The sequence below is a fragment of the Branchiostoma lanceolatum genome, chromosome 6, assembly GCF_035083965.1.
Source record: "Branchiostoma lanceolatum isolate klBraLanc5 chromosome 6, klBraLanc5.hap2, whole genome shotgun sequence".
Lineage (NCBI taxonomy): Eukaryota > Metazoa > Chordata > Leptocardii > Amphioxiformes > Branchiostomatidae > Branchiostoma > Branchiostoma lanceolatum.
In genome coordinates this window covers 23403481-23419610 of record NC_089727.1, presented here as the reverse complement: position 1 = coordinate 23419610, position 16130 = coordinate 23403481, and the positions used below count along the sequence as shown (strand labels likewise).

General features: G+C 41.3%; 1 protein-coding gene and 1 long non-coding RNA gene across 9 annotated transcripts in view; one reads left to right on the top strand and one right to left on the bottom strand.

The window, feature by feature from the left end:
- Positions 1-10875: 10875 nt before the first annotated feature.
- LOC136437081 (uncharacterized) lies at positions 10876-11929 on the top strand. 7 transcript variants are annotated; one of them, XR_010756152.1, is made up of 6 exons: positions 10876-11271; positions 11365-11395; positions 11427-11488; positions 11551-11736; positions 11768-11798; positions 11861-11917. It is a non-coding gene; the product is annotated as an uncharacterized lncRNA (long non-coding RNA). The 7 variants fall into 7 exon arrangements; XR_010756156.1 differs by having other exon boundaries at positions 11551-11612; positions 11644-11736; positions 11768-11869; XR_010756155.1 differs by lacking the exon at positions 11768-11798 and having other exon boundaries at positions 11551-11767; positions 11861-11929.
- Positions 11692-16130, bottom strand: part of LOC136437078 (ran GTPase-activating protein 1-like) — a 27835-nt gene continuing 23396 nt past the window's right edge. The window contains exons 13-17 of one of the 2 annotated variants that reach the window (XM_066431545.1): positions 15733-15835; positions 14500-14588; positions 12174-12295; positions 11861-11976; positions 11692-11798 (exon numbers count right to left, since the gene is read on the bottom strand). In XM_066431545.1, the coding sequence (XP_066287642.1) occupies positions 11907-11976; positions 12174-12295; positions 14500-14588; positions 15733-15835 (384 nt within the window). In that variant the 3' untranslated portion in view covers positions 11692-11798; positions 11861-11906. Of the gene's footprint in view, positions 11977-12173; positions 12296-14499; positions 14589-15732; positions 15836-16130 lie in introns of both variants that reach the window. The other variant, XM_066431544.1, reaches the window with a different exon arrangement.

The following is a 16130-nucleotide window of genomic DNA, read 5'->3' as shown; positions in this document are numbered from 1 at the left end:
GAGGAAGCCGTTATAACGGACACTTTTACCGTTCAAGACGATGTTACAGTCATATAAAATCACCACTTTGACGCTAACGTTCAGCCGTTAGGAAACTGATCCTTGAATAATGCGTTGGGATGTTTCAGGATTCAGCGGCGTGGAGCGTGGAGCTCATGCTTCCTGAATTTAGCGAAGAGCGACGTGAGGCCCACAGGATATACCGCAATACGAAACAGGCACCCTCCCGACCCAAGCGTAGCGTAGCGCGTTCCGGTGACTCCGAGATGTGACCGAGTTGAGGTGAGATGACACGCCGTCACGGCCGCACACTGTGTTTGCCTTGGAATACAAGACAAGTGTAGTGTGGAGTAAACACCCGCGAAGCGCGCATTGATACTGTATCTTTGTTTCATGAAACTGGGTCATCTGAGCCCCGCGACTGCACGGATACGAGGCTACCATGCATATACTCTGTGAGCACACTATACGGTAGCAGCGCTCCTCACAAACTGGAAGGTTTCTCCCAGACATGTACAAGGCGACGATCCCATGGCGCATTTATCAGCCTACTTTTTAGTGCTCAAATGGTGACATCATGGCAAAACTTATCATGTGTTGACTTAATTGACACAACGAAAATGCAGGGACCTTTTACAAAAATAGATTCAAACTGAGAGTAACGACTGTTTGTGGCGTCGAGGTGGCGCGGTGTTTAGCCCAGAACCCAGAGGTTCCGGTTCCCCTGATTTGTCCCGTTGACGTTGTGCCCTTGGGAAAGGCACTTTATACGATTTTCCTCACGTCACTAAGGTGTAAATGAGTACATAGATTCGGTAAGGGACGTCCCTCGGATAAGACGTAAAATGGAGGTCCCGTGTTTTAGGAGAGCCACACCTCTATCACGTAAAAGAACCCACCACACTTATCGAAAAGAGAAGGAGTGGTCCCGGTGTGCGTGGATCATATGGCATCTGTATGGCCATGCAGCTTGTGCTCTTCAGTACAAACATGGTGTGTCACGCCTTTATGCGGTTCACCTGGTATGCAATACAAACAACCAAAAAATAAAGTACTAATAAGTACAATGATTTGAACATGACAAAATAAGCCAAACCCCAGGTTTCGCATCAAAATTAGAAGTTGCACCGGTTACAAGGGGCTACTTTTTTACACACTGCTTTGTACTTAAACTTCTGGCACAAGTAAAAAAAAGGCTATGGTACCGTACAAGTCTCGCCTTGTATCTATTCCTGAACAACGTGTTCCTGAACAATTAATTGTACCTAAAGAAGAACATTTTGCTTTGATTAAATGGATGATATCCTCGCTCGCATCGATATCTGTCCCTTTCCAAAAAACGTTTTCGGCCAAACTGTAAATTGTACAAAGCTGCTGCAAAATGAGAAAACATATTCTGTAAATTGCCAAAAGGATATTTCGGAAAACGGGTAAAATGTCGTAGAATGTCAATGTCAATTCAAAAGTCAACGAAGAAGATGTGAAAGAAGCAAACCGCCGCTGAGATTGCTCATACCTTGATAAAGACTGATGTTGTAGGGTCGAAACTTTGGGTGAGTCCAATTTCTTGTCTTGGCAGTTACCGTTAAACCTTGGTTGAATGTTTTCTACCAGGTGAACTTTCAAGTTAACATGAAAACATAAATCGGCGATCCTAACTGTTGTTTTTGTCAGAAGCTTCCGAAATTGTGTGCGGCATCTGCCCAGAAGCACAACGAAAACAACGCATACTTATTATTTTGTAGTTATTTTATAATTGGATTACATTGATTACAGATAGTTTCTAAAATTAGAGATGATTGGCATACATTGTATCAGAAATGTGGCGAAGGTTTCCCCGGCATGGCCCTTAAGTCGACGGTTCAACAGCAAAAAGGTTTCTTATACTTGTACTTTTCACTTGGAACTTGTAGAAAGAAACTATATCTATTGAAAATTGTTGTTAATAAGAAATCGAGCATAGCTCTTAATTTTAATTGATATACATCTGCTACCTCTGAACACAATTGCATCTTTGTAACCAAACCAGTTTATTAGTCATTTTCATATTGAATGTTAGGCGTTACCCGGGCGAGCTACGGACAACCTGTTAACGTGCTCTGCGACCTCAGTACTATGTTCCGTTCAGATTGAAGAAATCTTATCCTACTGTGTTTGTGGCCAAAGTCTGCGGGGATCGACTGCCGCATTGAGACCACCTTTCTACCAGACGGCGATCGCTGGGTGGCCGTACAGCGAGCAAAATTAGATTTATGCTGCTCCTTGATTTCATGATCAGATATAACATAGAAAAATTTACAAAACACACAAAACCTCGCTCTTTATCCATTAAATCCGTTGAACGATCTTGTGCTCAATGGTCGTAGAATCTAGTTGAAAGAAAGTGTAAAACAATCTCAATCAAAGTAAACTTACCTTTACTTGTTCACTGGTGTGACACTTTCTAATCCGACGAATAATCCAATTGATATTCTCAGTATTTAAAACTCTTCTACGCGGCCCGCTCGGCCCACAGTACACTATCGTGCGGCTATCAATGTGAGAGGGCTGTCTTCACACATGCACGCGGTCTAGAACCATCTCAGAAGCAGAGACGCAGAGCGGTGAACGCTGAGCTGACCCAGTTTGATGAGGGCGTGGCCGACTTCGGGGACGGACAACAACGAACCGTGAGTAATACAAACCGAGCGCGATAGAACTGATATGTCGTCAGATTGATGAGAACAAAAGCCACACACGTACACCTGCGACAGAAGCTCCTTCAATTGTCTATCGTATCTTTGCGTGGATCTGCTGGGAGGGGCGGGTATGCAGGTATCATTTACATACCATGCCTGAAACCAGCACGCTGATGCCGTCCCATTTTTTTCTTCATTTATTCAGAATATATATATATATATATGTATATATATATATATATATATATATATATAGGTTAAGCAACTAGTACACCGTAGAAATAGAACACAACAATTAGACAGTAAATAGTATCTGCACTAAAAAACAGTTGAGTAGTTGAAACGAAAATCCAGATTCACCACCAAAAAGAAAAGAGGGCCACGAAAAAGCTCTGTAGCTAAAACGTTTAATTTTCATTATGTAACTAGCGGTGTGAAATAAGGCATTTACCGTAATGGTGTGTTAGAGAATCCCAAAAAGCTTGCTGAGGAGGGTTGCCGTGAGTAACAGTTTCGTAATGACACCCGCAGCTACAGCCTGGAGTAGCAGCAAAAGTCAAGGTGATCTTATGGGTAGGTTTGTTGGCTTCATTTAAACGTCCTGGGTTCAAGACTCCTGGCAGGACCGTTTGTTGTGCCCTCGGGAAATACACTTTACAGTCAAACCATCCCAAGCAGACGACAGAGACACCTCATCTTTAGCGAATCTTATTTGAATCTGTAAGATACGTCAAGTATCATGGGAGATATTTTATCATTGCACGTGTATCCAATTACAATGTATGTATGTTCGCTGCCGCGATAACTGTTACAGATAAACTCTCAACTATTGACCCGCTCAAAAACATAACAGAGGCCCGGTATTGACTTTTTCTTGTCGTTGTTTGTCATTTTGCCCAAGAAGACCACTTGAAAGACAGATAAATCCGGTCTCTATTTGAACAGGTGAAAAGCAGCCCGACTGACAGAATGACCAGAGACCTTACTCCATCACCATAACGCTTAATCCGTCGCCATAACCCTTAATCCCTCACCATAGCGCTTAATCCGCCACCCTTGCCCATAATCCTTCAGCATAACCCTTAATCCGTCGCCATAACCCTTAAACCCTCACCATAGCGCTTAATCCGTCACCCTTGCACTTAATCCGTCAGCATAACCCTTCATCCGTCGCCATAACCCTTTATCCCTCACTATAGTGAGTGTGAAAGCTTCTTGAATAGCACTTGCAAGTATTCTGGGAGGTTTGATAATATGAACTGATAAATGGCCAACATCGGGTGGTAGTGCAACTTTGCCATAAAATGGCACGAATCACCTAATTCGTGAACGTTTGAAAGCACAACTAAATTCAAAACAAATCTATCATTCAACAATTGGACACCCCGCCACGGCTCAAACTAGAGAAACTTGTGCTTCGGTCACAATTGCGACGGTGCTCTGACGTCCGGGGGGCACCGGCTGTCGTGGTCACAATTAAAAGTTTCCTTCACGCTGCCCTGCAGGGGTCCCGGGCCGGTGCTCCGGCAGGCACTCGGTGGCATTTTTGTAAAATTTTGTCACCTTCATTGGTCGGTATCCGGCAGCTGGTACCCGTCAGTTGCTCTGACGATGTCTTGTAGTGACCCCTGTGGGGTCCGACAGGGTACCGCGTGCTTATCACATCCAGATGGGGCAGTTGTAGGGTCCCTGCCGAATGCCCCGCGAACGACGGTCGGGCATTAGGCAGGCTCCTGGTGGGCACTCTCGGGGGCATATAAAACTGCACTGGAGCTCAAAAAGAAACACGGTACACGAAGTTCACGCTTTAGTTATGCTGTGACCTGATCTGTAACATCACACAATTGACCCGCCTGGTCTTACGAAGTACATACATTTATTCTGTGCACTTGGTTCGTAACGTAACAATACTTTATTCTATGCTCTTTGCCAATTACACCTACATATTTCTTTCCCACAAAAACTTTGATTCTCTGTTACAAATGTCCGATCAAGGCATGTGTTAAGTATGTGGTTTGAAGCAAATACGTTGCTAACAGATTCTACAAAGACAAATAGTAGTAAATATTTTTCTGTTATAAAAATAAAAGTTAAAATATCAATAAGACAAAGATGTTCTAACAGAATGTTCCTAATAGACAAGAGAAACAGACCAACATTAAACTGGGAAGTAACAAATTGCTAAAACAATTGTTATTGTGTTATTGTGAAAATCAAATACACCATCCCTCAAAAGACTCTCGCAACTACATGCAACAACCTTATATACCCGGAGTAGACTCACTGTAACATTAATGAATGAATGAAGACCTTTATTGTATGTTCGTGCCCCGAGGGGCTAGATACAGGTCGTTTAACATAAACTTAGAACCCGGCCGTCTTCCCTCAGCCAATCAGGAGCGTGCATTTCTTGTGACTAAATCCACATAGTGTGGCCTCCCAAGAGGTAGGGGTGTACTAAGTAACGAATAAATTGACTAAGTTGGAGATGCCCATCAGTAGGTGAAGTTCCATCAACCTGATTGGATAAAATTGTGGGCGTCTCCAACTTAGTCAATTTATTCGTTACTTAGTACACCCCTGCCCCTTGGGAGGCCACCAGGGCCTGACCCAGAAAGGTGCCAGTTTTTGTTTTCTTATAATTACCAGTAACACACAAGGCTGGTCCCACCACCACAGAGGTGCCAGATAATTTGTCACGGTCTGGTCAAGAAGGCTCTACATTTCAATTTCTTCCTCTTGTATTTCACCTCAAACACCTTAAAAGTTAAAGTCAACAAAAATGCATGTCCTTTTCAATATATGTATTTATATCATTTGCTTCGGAAAGACAATCGGGTTCTAAAATAGTTAGATCCCAAGATCTGGGTGTCTTATTGGATTTGGTACTGCGCCGCCCACCCTCGGGAGTTTGTTGGCATCCCTCGGGCTTCGCCCTCGGGAACCAACAACTCCTCGGGTGGGCGGAGCAGTACCAAATCCACTAAGAAACCCAGATCTCGGGATCTAACTATTACCTAACTAACGTGTAAGTGACATATACAGTGGAATATATACAGTACATTGTGTAAACATGCATGGTAGATAAGTGATAGAAGTGATAAGCTAAGCTAATCCAGTAGAGTCAACTTCTTCTCGCTTCTTTGTACATGTGTAGATGTATGAACAGATTATGTTTCTTATACAAGGGTTGTCTAGACGCAACAAAATATGAATTTATCCGTTGCGTTTAAATATTCAAAGTATGGGAATTTCTCATTAATACATTTGAAAAGAAAATTTCTGTCTATATCGTAAAGTTTACAATCTAAAATGAAGTGCCGCTCATCTTCTATTTGATTTAATTACAACATTGGCAAAGTCTATGATCTAGAAGCCTGCGGTTGTGCCTTCCTGTTTAAATATGTAATTTGTGACAACTAATCCTGAATTTAGTGACAGCTACTCTATGCTGTATGTGTTTTTTTTGCGCTCTCGCATTAGATTTAGGGTCTCCAAAGGACGTCATCCATAAAAATTACTTGGTGCAGCCTTATAAGAAAATGCGTGGGAGAAATATCAGACCCAATGTCATGGTGTTGATCATCATTCTTATCAAAATAGAAAAGCGACATAATAATGGATTTTGATATCGGATTATATGCCTTATCTGCTTGTCATAATACATGTAACGTTACAGCAAAACGCAGCTCAAATCTAAAACGTAATTAATAAACTGTAGTCACGGCCGCAAGCACAAGATGGCGCTCGGCACACGCATGGTGCTGCAAAGACCATCTCCACATGCCGTTCTCCTGTCAAATATATAAAAACTATGATAGCTGCTGATATGTAAGGCACGTAATTTTAGAAGAATTGAATGGAATGCATGTCCCATACCGGTACCAGGTACTGAGGGCATGTATGCCTTTCGGCCATGCACTCAAGAAGCTATTCCAATCTCTGATCCTCGACTTTGGTAACTTTAACGAAGAAAATAAAGAAGAAAAAGCTTATTTAACATTGCCGAGTGGCGTCAGATTATACAACCTGAAGGCGGTACACCATACAACGCTTTATACATGACGTCTGCATATGGCCTGATAGATTGTTTGTTTTGCCTTGTGGACTACTCCCGAGTCTTGGCCATGTCCTTACCGTACGTGACTCAAGATGACCGCGAGCTTCCTTGGCCACCACCTTTGTGGACAGTGACAAGATAGCCTATGAGTTGTACTTAAAATGCCGCGTTTTATATCAGGGCAAACAACATTAAAAAGCTACAATTCTGCTGTCAAAGTGGTCGCGTTTCCATTTCGTTGGTAAATGGACATGTGCTAAATAAATCCGCAATTCGGTAAACGACTAGAAAGGAGCTAGAATTCTTTTCGTACTAGCGCCACGATCCTTATCTTTGAATCATCCCAACTGGCCAAACTATGTTACACAGACTGCCTGTATAGAAACCAAGGTCACTCACTCACTCACACATTCACTTTCATTCACCCAATCAATCAATCAATCAATCAATCAATCAATCAATCAATCAATCAATCAATCAATCAATCAATCAATCATTCATTTAATATTGTGTGTAGTGGGAATCGCGTAAAAGAGTAGACAAAAACAAGTCTTCACTCTCATCAATAGGCTAAGTAAAACTATGTTTCAGCTTCATAACGCCTCATTGTTTTAACCGTTATTCCCATCCTCCAGTTTGTATGTTTGTATGTTTGTTTGCCTGTTCCGCAGAATCGGTAAACCATATTTGAGCATAACACGCCGGTTCTGTACAGAGCTGCCTAAGACTAAGATAGGTTTGGTCCACTCATCACACCGGGATGGACCCCTACTCTTTTCGGCAAGTGTGGTGGCTCTCTAACGTGTTCATGGTCGGGCTCTCTCAAACGAAAGGACGTCTGTAAGGCCCTAACTAAAGAACTGAAGTTACTCATCTGGACCTAGCTGCGTCTGCCTTACTCAATGTAACGACATAATCTGTCGGGTAAAAGAGACTAAAACAGCGCTACAACCATGACAGTTCCCATTGCTACACTCTTCCTCTGTCCCACTACCTGCCCTATCCTGTTCAAAATGTGTTCAAGATCAATGGGGAAAGGGGCGCTTACTTTATTTCAATTTTACGTTTCAGTCCCGCAGATTCGTCCTCTACTTATACCGAATCGGGGGTGCGTACTCTAAGGCTACACCAAGTAATTTTTATGGATGACGTCCTTTGGAGACCCTAAATCTAATGCGAGAGCGCGAAAAAAAAAACAAGACGGGCCGAAAAAAACAAGATGCCTAGATTTGAAATATAATAGTCGACGACACATGTTAGGACACAAATTGAATGAGAGAACACAGTGTAACAACTAACAATTCTTTTATGCATCATGAAAACAGCAATAATTTGAATAAATCAGTTGAAGTTGAACAGCAGTTGTTGTCCTGTCCTGTTTCTTAGGATTTGCAGCACTGTCGTAACTCTTTGATCACAGTTACAGGAAGCGAAATTTCTTGTGTTTTTTTCTGGGAACAGACCAAAATCAATGCGCGCGCGGACGTCATCCATAAAAATTACTTGGTGTAGCCTAATCCAGAAATAAAACACAGAATATTCAGTCTAATAATGTTTGCGGGGTCGGAAGAACACAAGAGCTCCAATCTCTAGGTACATCATGGAACCAGGCAGTAGCAGACAGTCCAATCAGCGCGGAGCTTTGAAGTCCCCACACACTGCATCAGCTGGGCTCGTCGCTGATATTAACTGTTCAAACATGGCTGTTCCTGAAATGTTTTTATAAGAACGATATTCTATGATATTGTGCTTCTCCAGAGTTGTGTACATGTATTCAACGACCATAAACAGTCTGATCATAAAACCTTCGTTTTTTTTACAAACCTTAGCAGTCTGTATGGTTTTACTTTGTAACGTTTCATCGTTTCTTCATGCATACTGCCCATACTTTGCAGGTCGTTCAGATATTTGCATTCCTCGTTTCATTAAGATATTTTAAGATATTTTTCTATATTTCATTTCAGGCATTTTATCCATTTGCATCTCCGCAGTGTTTAAGTTAATATATTCTAGTTTAGAATTAGAGGCCTAGGCTAGGATGAAAGCACAGCAAGGGTTTGGTAAAATTCAGATGTCCGAACTCACGGTAAGAATTCCTATACGGCGGCGCCTCGCTCTTATTACATGTAGCTCCTTCGTTAGGAACCGACCGAAAAGGGTAGGCAGGATTCCAGTGGGCACGACGCCTCTTGCTCTTAACTTTCGTGGAAATCAGTCAGCATAACTCACTTATTTGGTGTCACTCATGAATTGACGATTTGATTTTCTTAAAGGCAGTCCGTTTCAATCTTCGTTGAACTCGCTGCCGGTCGTCATGGAGACGCGGAGATGTCTGTACTTTGTTGCTCATTGTCATGGAGATCTGGTGATGTCTGTTGTGGTGATGTCTGTTGTTTGTTGCTCGTTGTCATGGAGATCCGGTGATGTCTGTAGTTTGTTGCGGTAATGTCTGTTGTTTGTTGCTCGTCGTCATGGAGATCCGGTGATGTCTGTAGTTTGTTGTGGTGATGTCTTTGTTTGTTGCTCGAATTTTACGGAATACATACGATCCATTACTAGAAACATACGATCCGTACGGAATACATACGATCCATTACGCAGAAACATACGGTCCGTACGGAATACATGCGATCCATTACGCGGAATACATACGATCCTTACTAATTTGCCGGCCATCGCGCTAGCACCGAATTTAGCTTTGTCTGGTCCTCCTAGTTGGTTTAAGCCTACATCAGTCTTAATTTAGTGCAGCTTGAGATTTTTAGAGTTTAGCCGGATGGGATACGCCATTATTAAGCTCTTAAAAGCCAATATATCGTACGAAGAACTGGTTATCCCGAGTCAGCCATCTTGAATTTGCCGCCGGTGTCACGTGATCCAGGCACATTTCTCCAAATTAGTAAGGATCGTATGTATTCCGTAAGGATCGTATGTATTCCGCGTAATGGATCGTACGTATTCCGTACGGATCGTATGTTTCTGCGTAATGGATCGTATGTATTCCGTACGGATCGTATGTTTCTGCGTAATGGATCGTATGTATTCTGTACGGATCGTATGTATTCCGTTAAATTCGTATGTATTCCGTAAAATTCGTATGTATTCTTTGGCACCCCTGATTGTGGTATACAGAATACATATGATCATTATGATGTATAAATACTATAACAAAAACAAAACAAGAATAGAGCAGGGAGTACCAACTTCTATTTCCTGGAACAAAGTATACATAAGATCAATTATAGAATAATTATATAACAATTTTCACTTCACTGCTAAATCCAGTCCTGCTTTATTAGAACAATAGAAAAAACAAAAATTAATATACACATGTAGTACACGTTCTGGGCTGGAAAGACACTGATGTGTTAGTACCTCCTATTAGTGCTCCTTATTGGCATTGCATGACAGCCCCAAAACTGCATCACTATGAGGATTTTTCCTTCTGTATTATCAATATACACAGAAATGGGCCAATGGTTCGGTAACCATACCAGAGTAAAGAAAAATTGTAGAAATAAATGCATGCACAAGAACATCACAATCTACTGCTCATAATAAGGTAAGTCACTATAGAGACACTAAAACTTTCTTACACCAATCTCTCCACCCATTCTCTTTTATGTGCCTTCACTATTTTTGATCTGTATGAGACAATACGTCACTAGGTTTAAAACCTTTTTCAACAAACAACATTCAGGTGTTTGCACTAAATAAAATACTTCAGATACACTGGCATGTACAAACCAATGTACCATGCTCTTCGTACATTGTATATGTACCTGACATGCAATACTACATAAATCTAGGTAACTACGATTGTACTTGTACACATACTGTATGCAGTTTTGCTAATCATCATTGAACCCAAACATTTTGGAAGTATACACTTTATTTTTTGCAATGTAGACTGCACTTTCCTACAGATACGTTCAATGAAAGCCCAACATGCAAAAATGTGAGGCAGAGAGTTGAGAAACACATAATATCATGTGTAAGACAGAATTTGAATGTTAAGACCTTATGAAAGTCCTTCTACAATTGTCATGTCAATAAAGTATTATCTGATACTATAGCCTGGCTTTATGGTATAACATGTACTGTACATATTCTCTACTTTGCTTTGTTGATGATTTCTGCAAGGAACTATCAGAAAACAGTGCAAGGAGAGGCATAAATAGCATGTATTCCAGATAAGAGAGTAAGTGTGCACAGTGGTATTCATCAGCTAACATTGTGATCATCAGACAGACAGTTTCAACATCAAGAGTCTGTAGAATGCTGAAGGTTGGATGGAGAGAAGCAGCATGTAGAATCTGGCATAGGGAACTGTAGCAATGTATACTGTCTGGCATACAGAATCTGGTGGAGAAGGTTGGGTGGATGGGTGGAAATTTCATATCTGATGCAGAATCTGGTGCTAAAATCTGGCTTAGAGGAGGCTGTGGTAGAACATCACATCTGATGTAAGGTCTGTAGTAGAACATCACATCTGATGTAAGGTCTGTAGTAGAACATCACATCTGATGTAAGGTCTGTAGAAGAACATCACATCTGATGTAAGGTCTGTAGCAGAACATCACATCTGATGTAAGGTCTGTAGTAGAACACCACATCTGATGTAAGGTCTGTAGTAGAACATCACATCTGATGTAAGGTCTGCAGTAGAACATCACACCTGATGTAAGGTCTGCAGTAGAACATCACATCTGATGTAAGGTCTGCAGTAGAACATCACATCTGATGTAAGGTCTGCAGTAGAACACCACATCTGATGTAAGGTCTGCAGTAGAACACCACATCTGATGTAAGGTCTGTAGTAGAACATCACATCTGATGTAAGGTCTGCAGTAGAACATCACATCTGATGTAAGGTCTGCAGTAGAACACCACATCTGATGTAAGGTCTGTAGTAGAACATCACATCTTATGTAAGGTCTGTAGTACAACATCACATCTGATGTAAGGTCTGCAGTAGAACATCACATCTGATGTAAGGTCTGCAGTAGAACACCACATCTGATGTAAGGTCTGTAGTAGAACATCACATCTTATGTAAGGTCTGTAGTACAACATCACATCTGATGTAAGGTCTGTAGTACAACATCACATCTGATGTAAGGTCTGTAGTAGAACATCACATCTGATGTAAGGTCTGTAGTAGAACATCACATCTGATGTAAGGTCTGTAGAATCTGATGCTGAAGGTGGGCATGTCTCTCCAGCTGACTGTTTGGTCTGCAGAAAATGAAAAAAATTGAATCAAAATTACTACAATCCACCAAACCTTCTTAAGCTGATCTCTTGCAAAATCAAACAAAACCTACCCCTGCTGTTCCAAGAAGGCCACTATAGGGGGCAAAAACCTACATACTGTTCAAAAATCATGACCACAGCATGTCCAGAAAATGAGATATCAAAACTGGAATGAGGACCTTGTGAGGAAGGCGATGAACAGCTGAGCGAGACTCCGCGGGAAGTAGACCTGCTGGAAGATGTGCTGCAGGAGGATGAGGGGACCCTGCAGGTCACGGACGGGCTGGACCTTCTCTTCACTCTGGAGGAGTACATGGAACAACATGTCGTCATACATAGAACAACAACATGTTGTCATACATGGAACAACAACATGTCGTCATACATGGAACAACAACATGTCGTCATACATGGAACAACATGTCGTCATACATAGAACAACAACATGTTGTCATACATGGAACAACAACATGTCGTCATACATGGAACAACATGTCGTCATACATAGAACAACAACATGTTGTCATACATGGAACAACAACATGTCGTCATACATAGAACAACAACATGTCGTCATACATGGAACAACAACATGCCGTCATACATGGAACAACAACATGTCGTCATACATAGAACAACAACATGTCGTCATACATGGAACAACATGTCGTCATACATAGAACAACAACATGTTGTCATACATGGAACAACAACATGCCGTCATACATGGAACAACATGTCGTCATACATAGAACAACAACATGTTGTCATACATGGAACAACAACATGTCGTCATACATGGAACAACAACATGTCGTCATACATGGAACAACAACATGCCGTCATACATGGAACAACATGTCGTCATACATAGAACAACAACATGTTGTCATACATGGAACAACAACATGTCGTCATACATGGAACAACATGTCGTCATACATAGAACAACAACATGTTGTCATACATGGAACAACAACATGTCGTCATACATGGAACAACATGTCGTCATACATAGAACAACAACATGTTGTCATACATGGAACAACAACATGTCGTCATACATGGAACAACAACATGTCGTCATACATGGAACAACAACATGTCGTCATACAATGTACATGGAACAACAACATGTCGTCATACATGGAACAACAACATGTCGTCATACATGGAACAACAACATGTCGTCATACATGGAACAACATGTCATCATACATGGAACAACAACATGTCGTCATACATGGAACAACAACATGTTGTCATACATGGAACAACAACATGTCGTCATACATGGAACAACAACATGTCGTCATACTTTGAACAACAACATGTTTTCATATATGGAACAACAACATGTCGTCATACATGGAACAACAACATGTCGTCATACATGGAACAACAACATGTCGTCATACTTTGAACAACAACATGTCTTCATATATGGAACAACAACATGTCGTCATACATGGAACAACAACATGTCGTCATACATGGAACAACAACATGCCGTCATACATGGAACAACAACATGTCGTCATACATGTAACAACAACATGTCGTCATACATGTAACAACAACATGTCGTCATACATGGAACAACAACATGTCGTCATACATGGAACAACAACATGTCGTCATACATAGAACAACAACATGTCGTCATACATGGAACAACAACATGTCGTCATACATGGAACAACAACATGTCGTCAAGGGCATCTCACCACAGCAATGACCTTGGGGTTGCTCTCACACAGTTGGCCGCTGGTTTGACCCACAATTGATTCATGCCAAGGACTTTAAAAGTGTTAAATAGCACTTTCTCTTCTTAGCACTCCACATTTATGTGAAAGTCAGTATAGCAAGTTACATTTGTAAACACACACTTACTACCTGCTGTACTGCATAAATGTCTGACCCAAAGGTCTTAAGAAACAGAGATTCCTTTTTGTACGCACTGCCATATATATACACATGTACACCAAATGGTATGAGAAGGACCTAAACTACATGTGACTTATGTATCAAGGCCATTTCTTTGGTAATGAATGATAAGTAACTGTAGTAATATGACAGGGTGAAATCTATCTATTGCCTGCAATACTGCAAGCTTTCAGCAATTTTCCTTTTGGGAAAAGTTTCTGCAATACACATGCAGATGCCCTTGTTTCTGCCCCATGACCTAAAGTACATGATTGTGTGCAGTAAACTAGTTTGATCAGGTGTGCAAAGAGTAACCTCCAAGCAGATATTGGGAGGGTACATCGTTACATGAAATGTACTTTGGGCCTTCCTGTGACCTATAGCCCCATCATACCCTCAAATTCTGGAGAGATCCAAGGGTATTCCTATGTCTTGACAGAAAAAGGCAGCTAGGAAACATAAAAATTTTGAATCGCACCATCAGCTTGAAGATTAGGTTTTGAGCTTCAACTACATTGTTTGTATGGATCCAAAGGATGAATTTCAAAACTTTTGACACTTTTAGAGAGTTAGATGTACCTTTAGCAGTCCCATGTGTACAAGAAGGCTGTTGGCAATTAGGGGAGGTTGGCTGTCCTTTGATTGCAGACTTCTGGTCAGAATGGCATCTGGAAAAAGCAATAATGTTATACATATCATGAGTCACAAACTACATGTAGAACATTTACCAGTTGATAGAAATTCAAGTTGTTGCTATCTAATAAATATCATGACATTTCTTTCTTCTTCACAGACAGAATTGGCATGTCTTAGGCCCTGTTTATGATTAAAAAAATAAAACGGTTCGAACAGTTTCAGCAAAATAAATATTTGACAATGTGAGCATGAACGCTCCGAAACGGTTTCGTTCTGTTTTATTCTGAACCTCCTCCCGAGGTAGTCTGCAACGGTTCAGAATAAAATGGTTTCGGGGAATTGTCATCAAAAGCGTCATTGAACACGAAGGCGGCGTAAAACCGTTTACCTCTATGTTTATGACGTTGTACACCTGGTACGTGGGCTCATAGTTTGCGGCGTCACTCTTGGTAAGCAAGGTAAATCGGATATTTTTGTCACATTTTTTAATCGTAAAATCTTGTTATGACCTCCAACTCCAGTTCTAACTGGTCGACTAAGGAAACCCGGGAGTCCTGATATTCTGGGAAATCAGGAGATCCAGAGGAAACTTGAAGGCGCATATTGGGACCAGGAGGCATACGAGGAAATTTCCATGGCTGTGAAGGAACGCAGCTTCAGCAGGACAGAAGTTCAGCGTCGATAGAAGACAACTAAAGTACAACTCTTGGTTAGAGCGGAAAAGTGAAAGTTTTTTAGCTGTCAATTGAATGTATCAGCCACGTTTTTGAATCGTAAAATCTTGTTATGGTCATCAGTTCAAGGCGGTGCAGGATCGCACTAGCAGACTTTGCATAATATGCAAATTTGATGTAAACTGTTCTGAGTGTGGGTGCAAGTTTGCATCATGAACCGAAAATATAAACCGTTTCAGGTCGGATTTTAGCCGAAACGAATGAAACGGTTTTGATTTTTGTATAATGAACGGGGCCTAAAAATGGAATGGAATTATGGCCAAATCTCATCAGGACCTGAGCACTAATTTGCTGAAATGGCTGGCACATCTGAGGCCAGGAAAATCCAATTGGAAAAACAAGAAATTGAAACTGTATGATGTTAAAGCTAGAGATAATTGTTCTATTCAGATTGTGACCTTATATGTAGCTAAAATCAGATATAAATGCGAAACACACTGACCTGCACACTGAAAAGCAGCACTTTTAACTGTTGTGTCATCAGTAACTATCGAAGCCACCTTCATCAGACTTTTGGCAGCACAGTCAGCATCATCCAAACTGTCCTGGAACAGGGAACGGCCAACACCATGTACATCAGTACAGTCTACACCAGTCCTGTACAGTCCTGTATACACCAGTACAGTCCTGTCTCCTCCAGTACTATCCTACCTACAACATGTACAGTCTACACCAGTCCTGTACAGTCCTGTATACACCAGTACAGTCCTGTCTCCTCCAGTACTATCCTACCTACAACATGTACAGTCTACACCAGTCCTGTACAGTCCTGTATACACCAGTACAGTCCTGTCTCCTCCAGTACTATCCTACCTACAACATGTACAGTCTACACCAGTC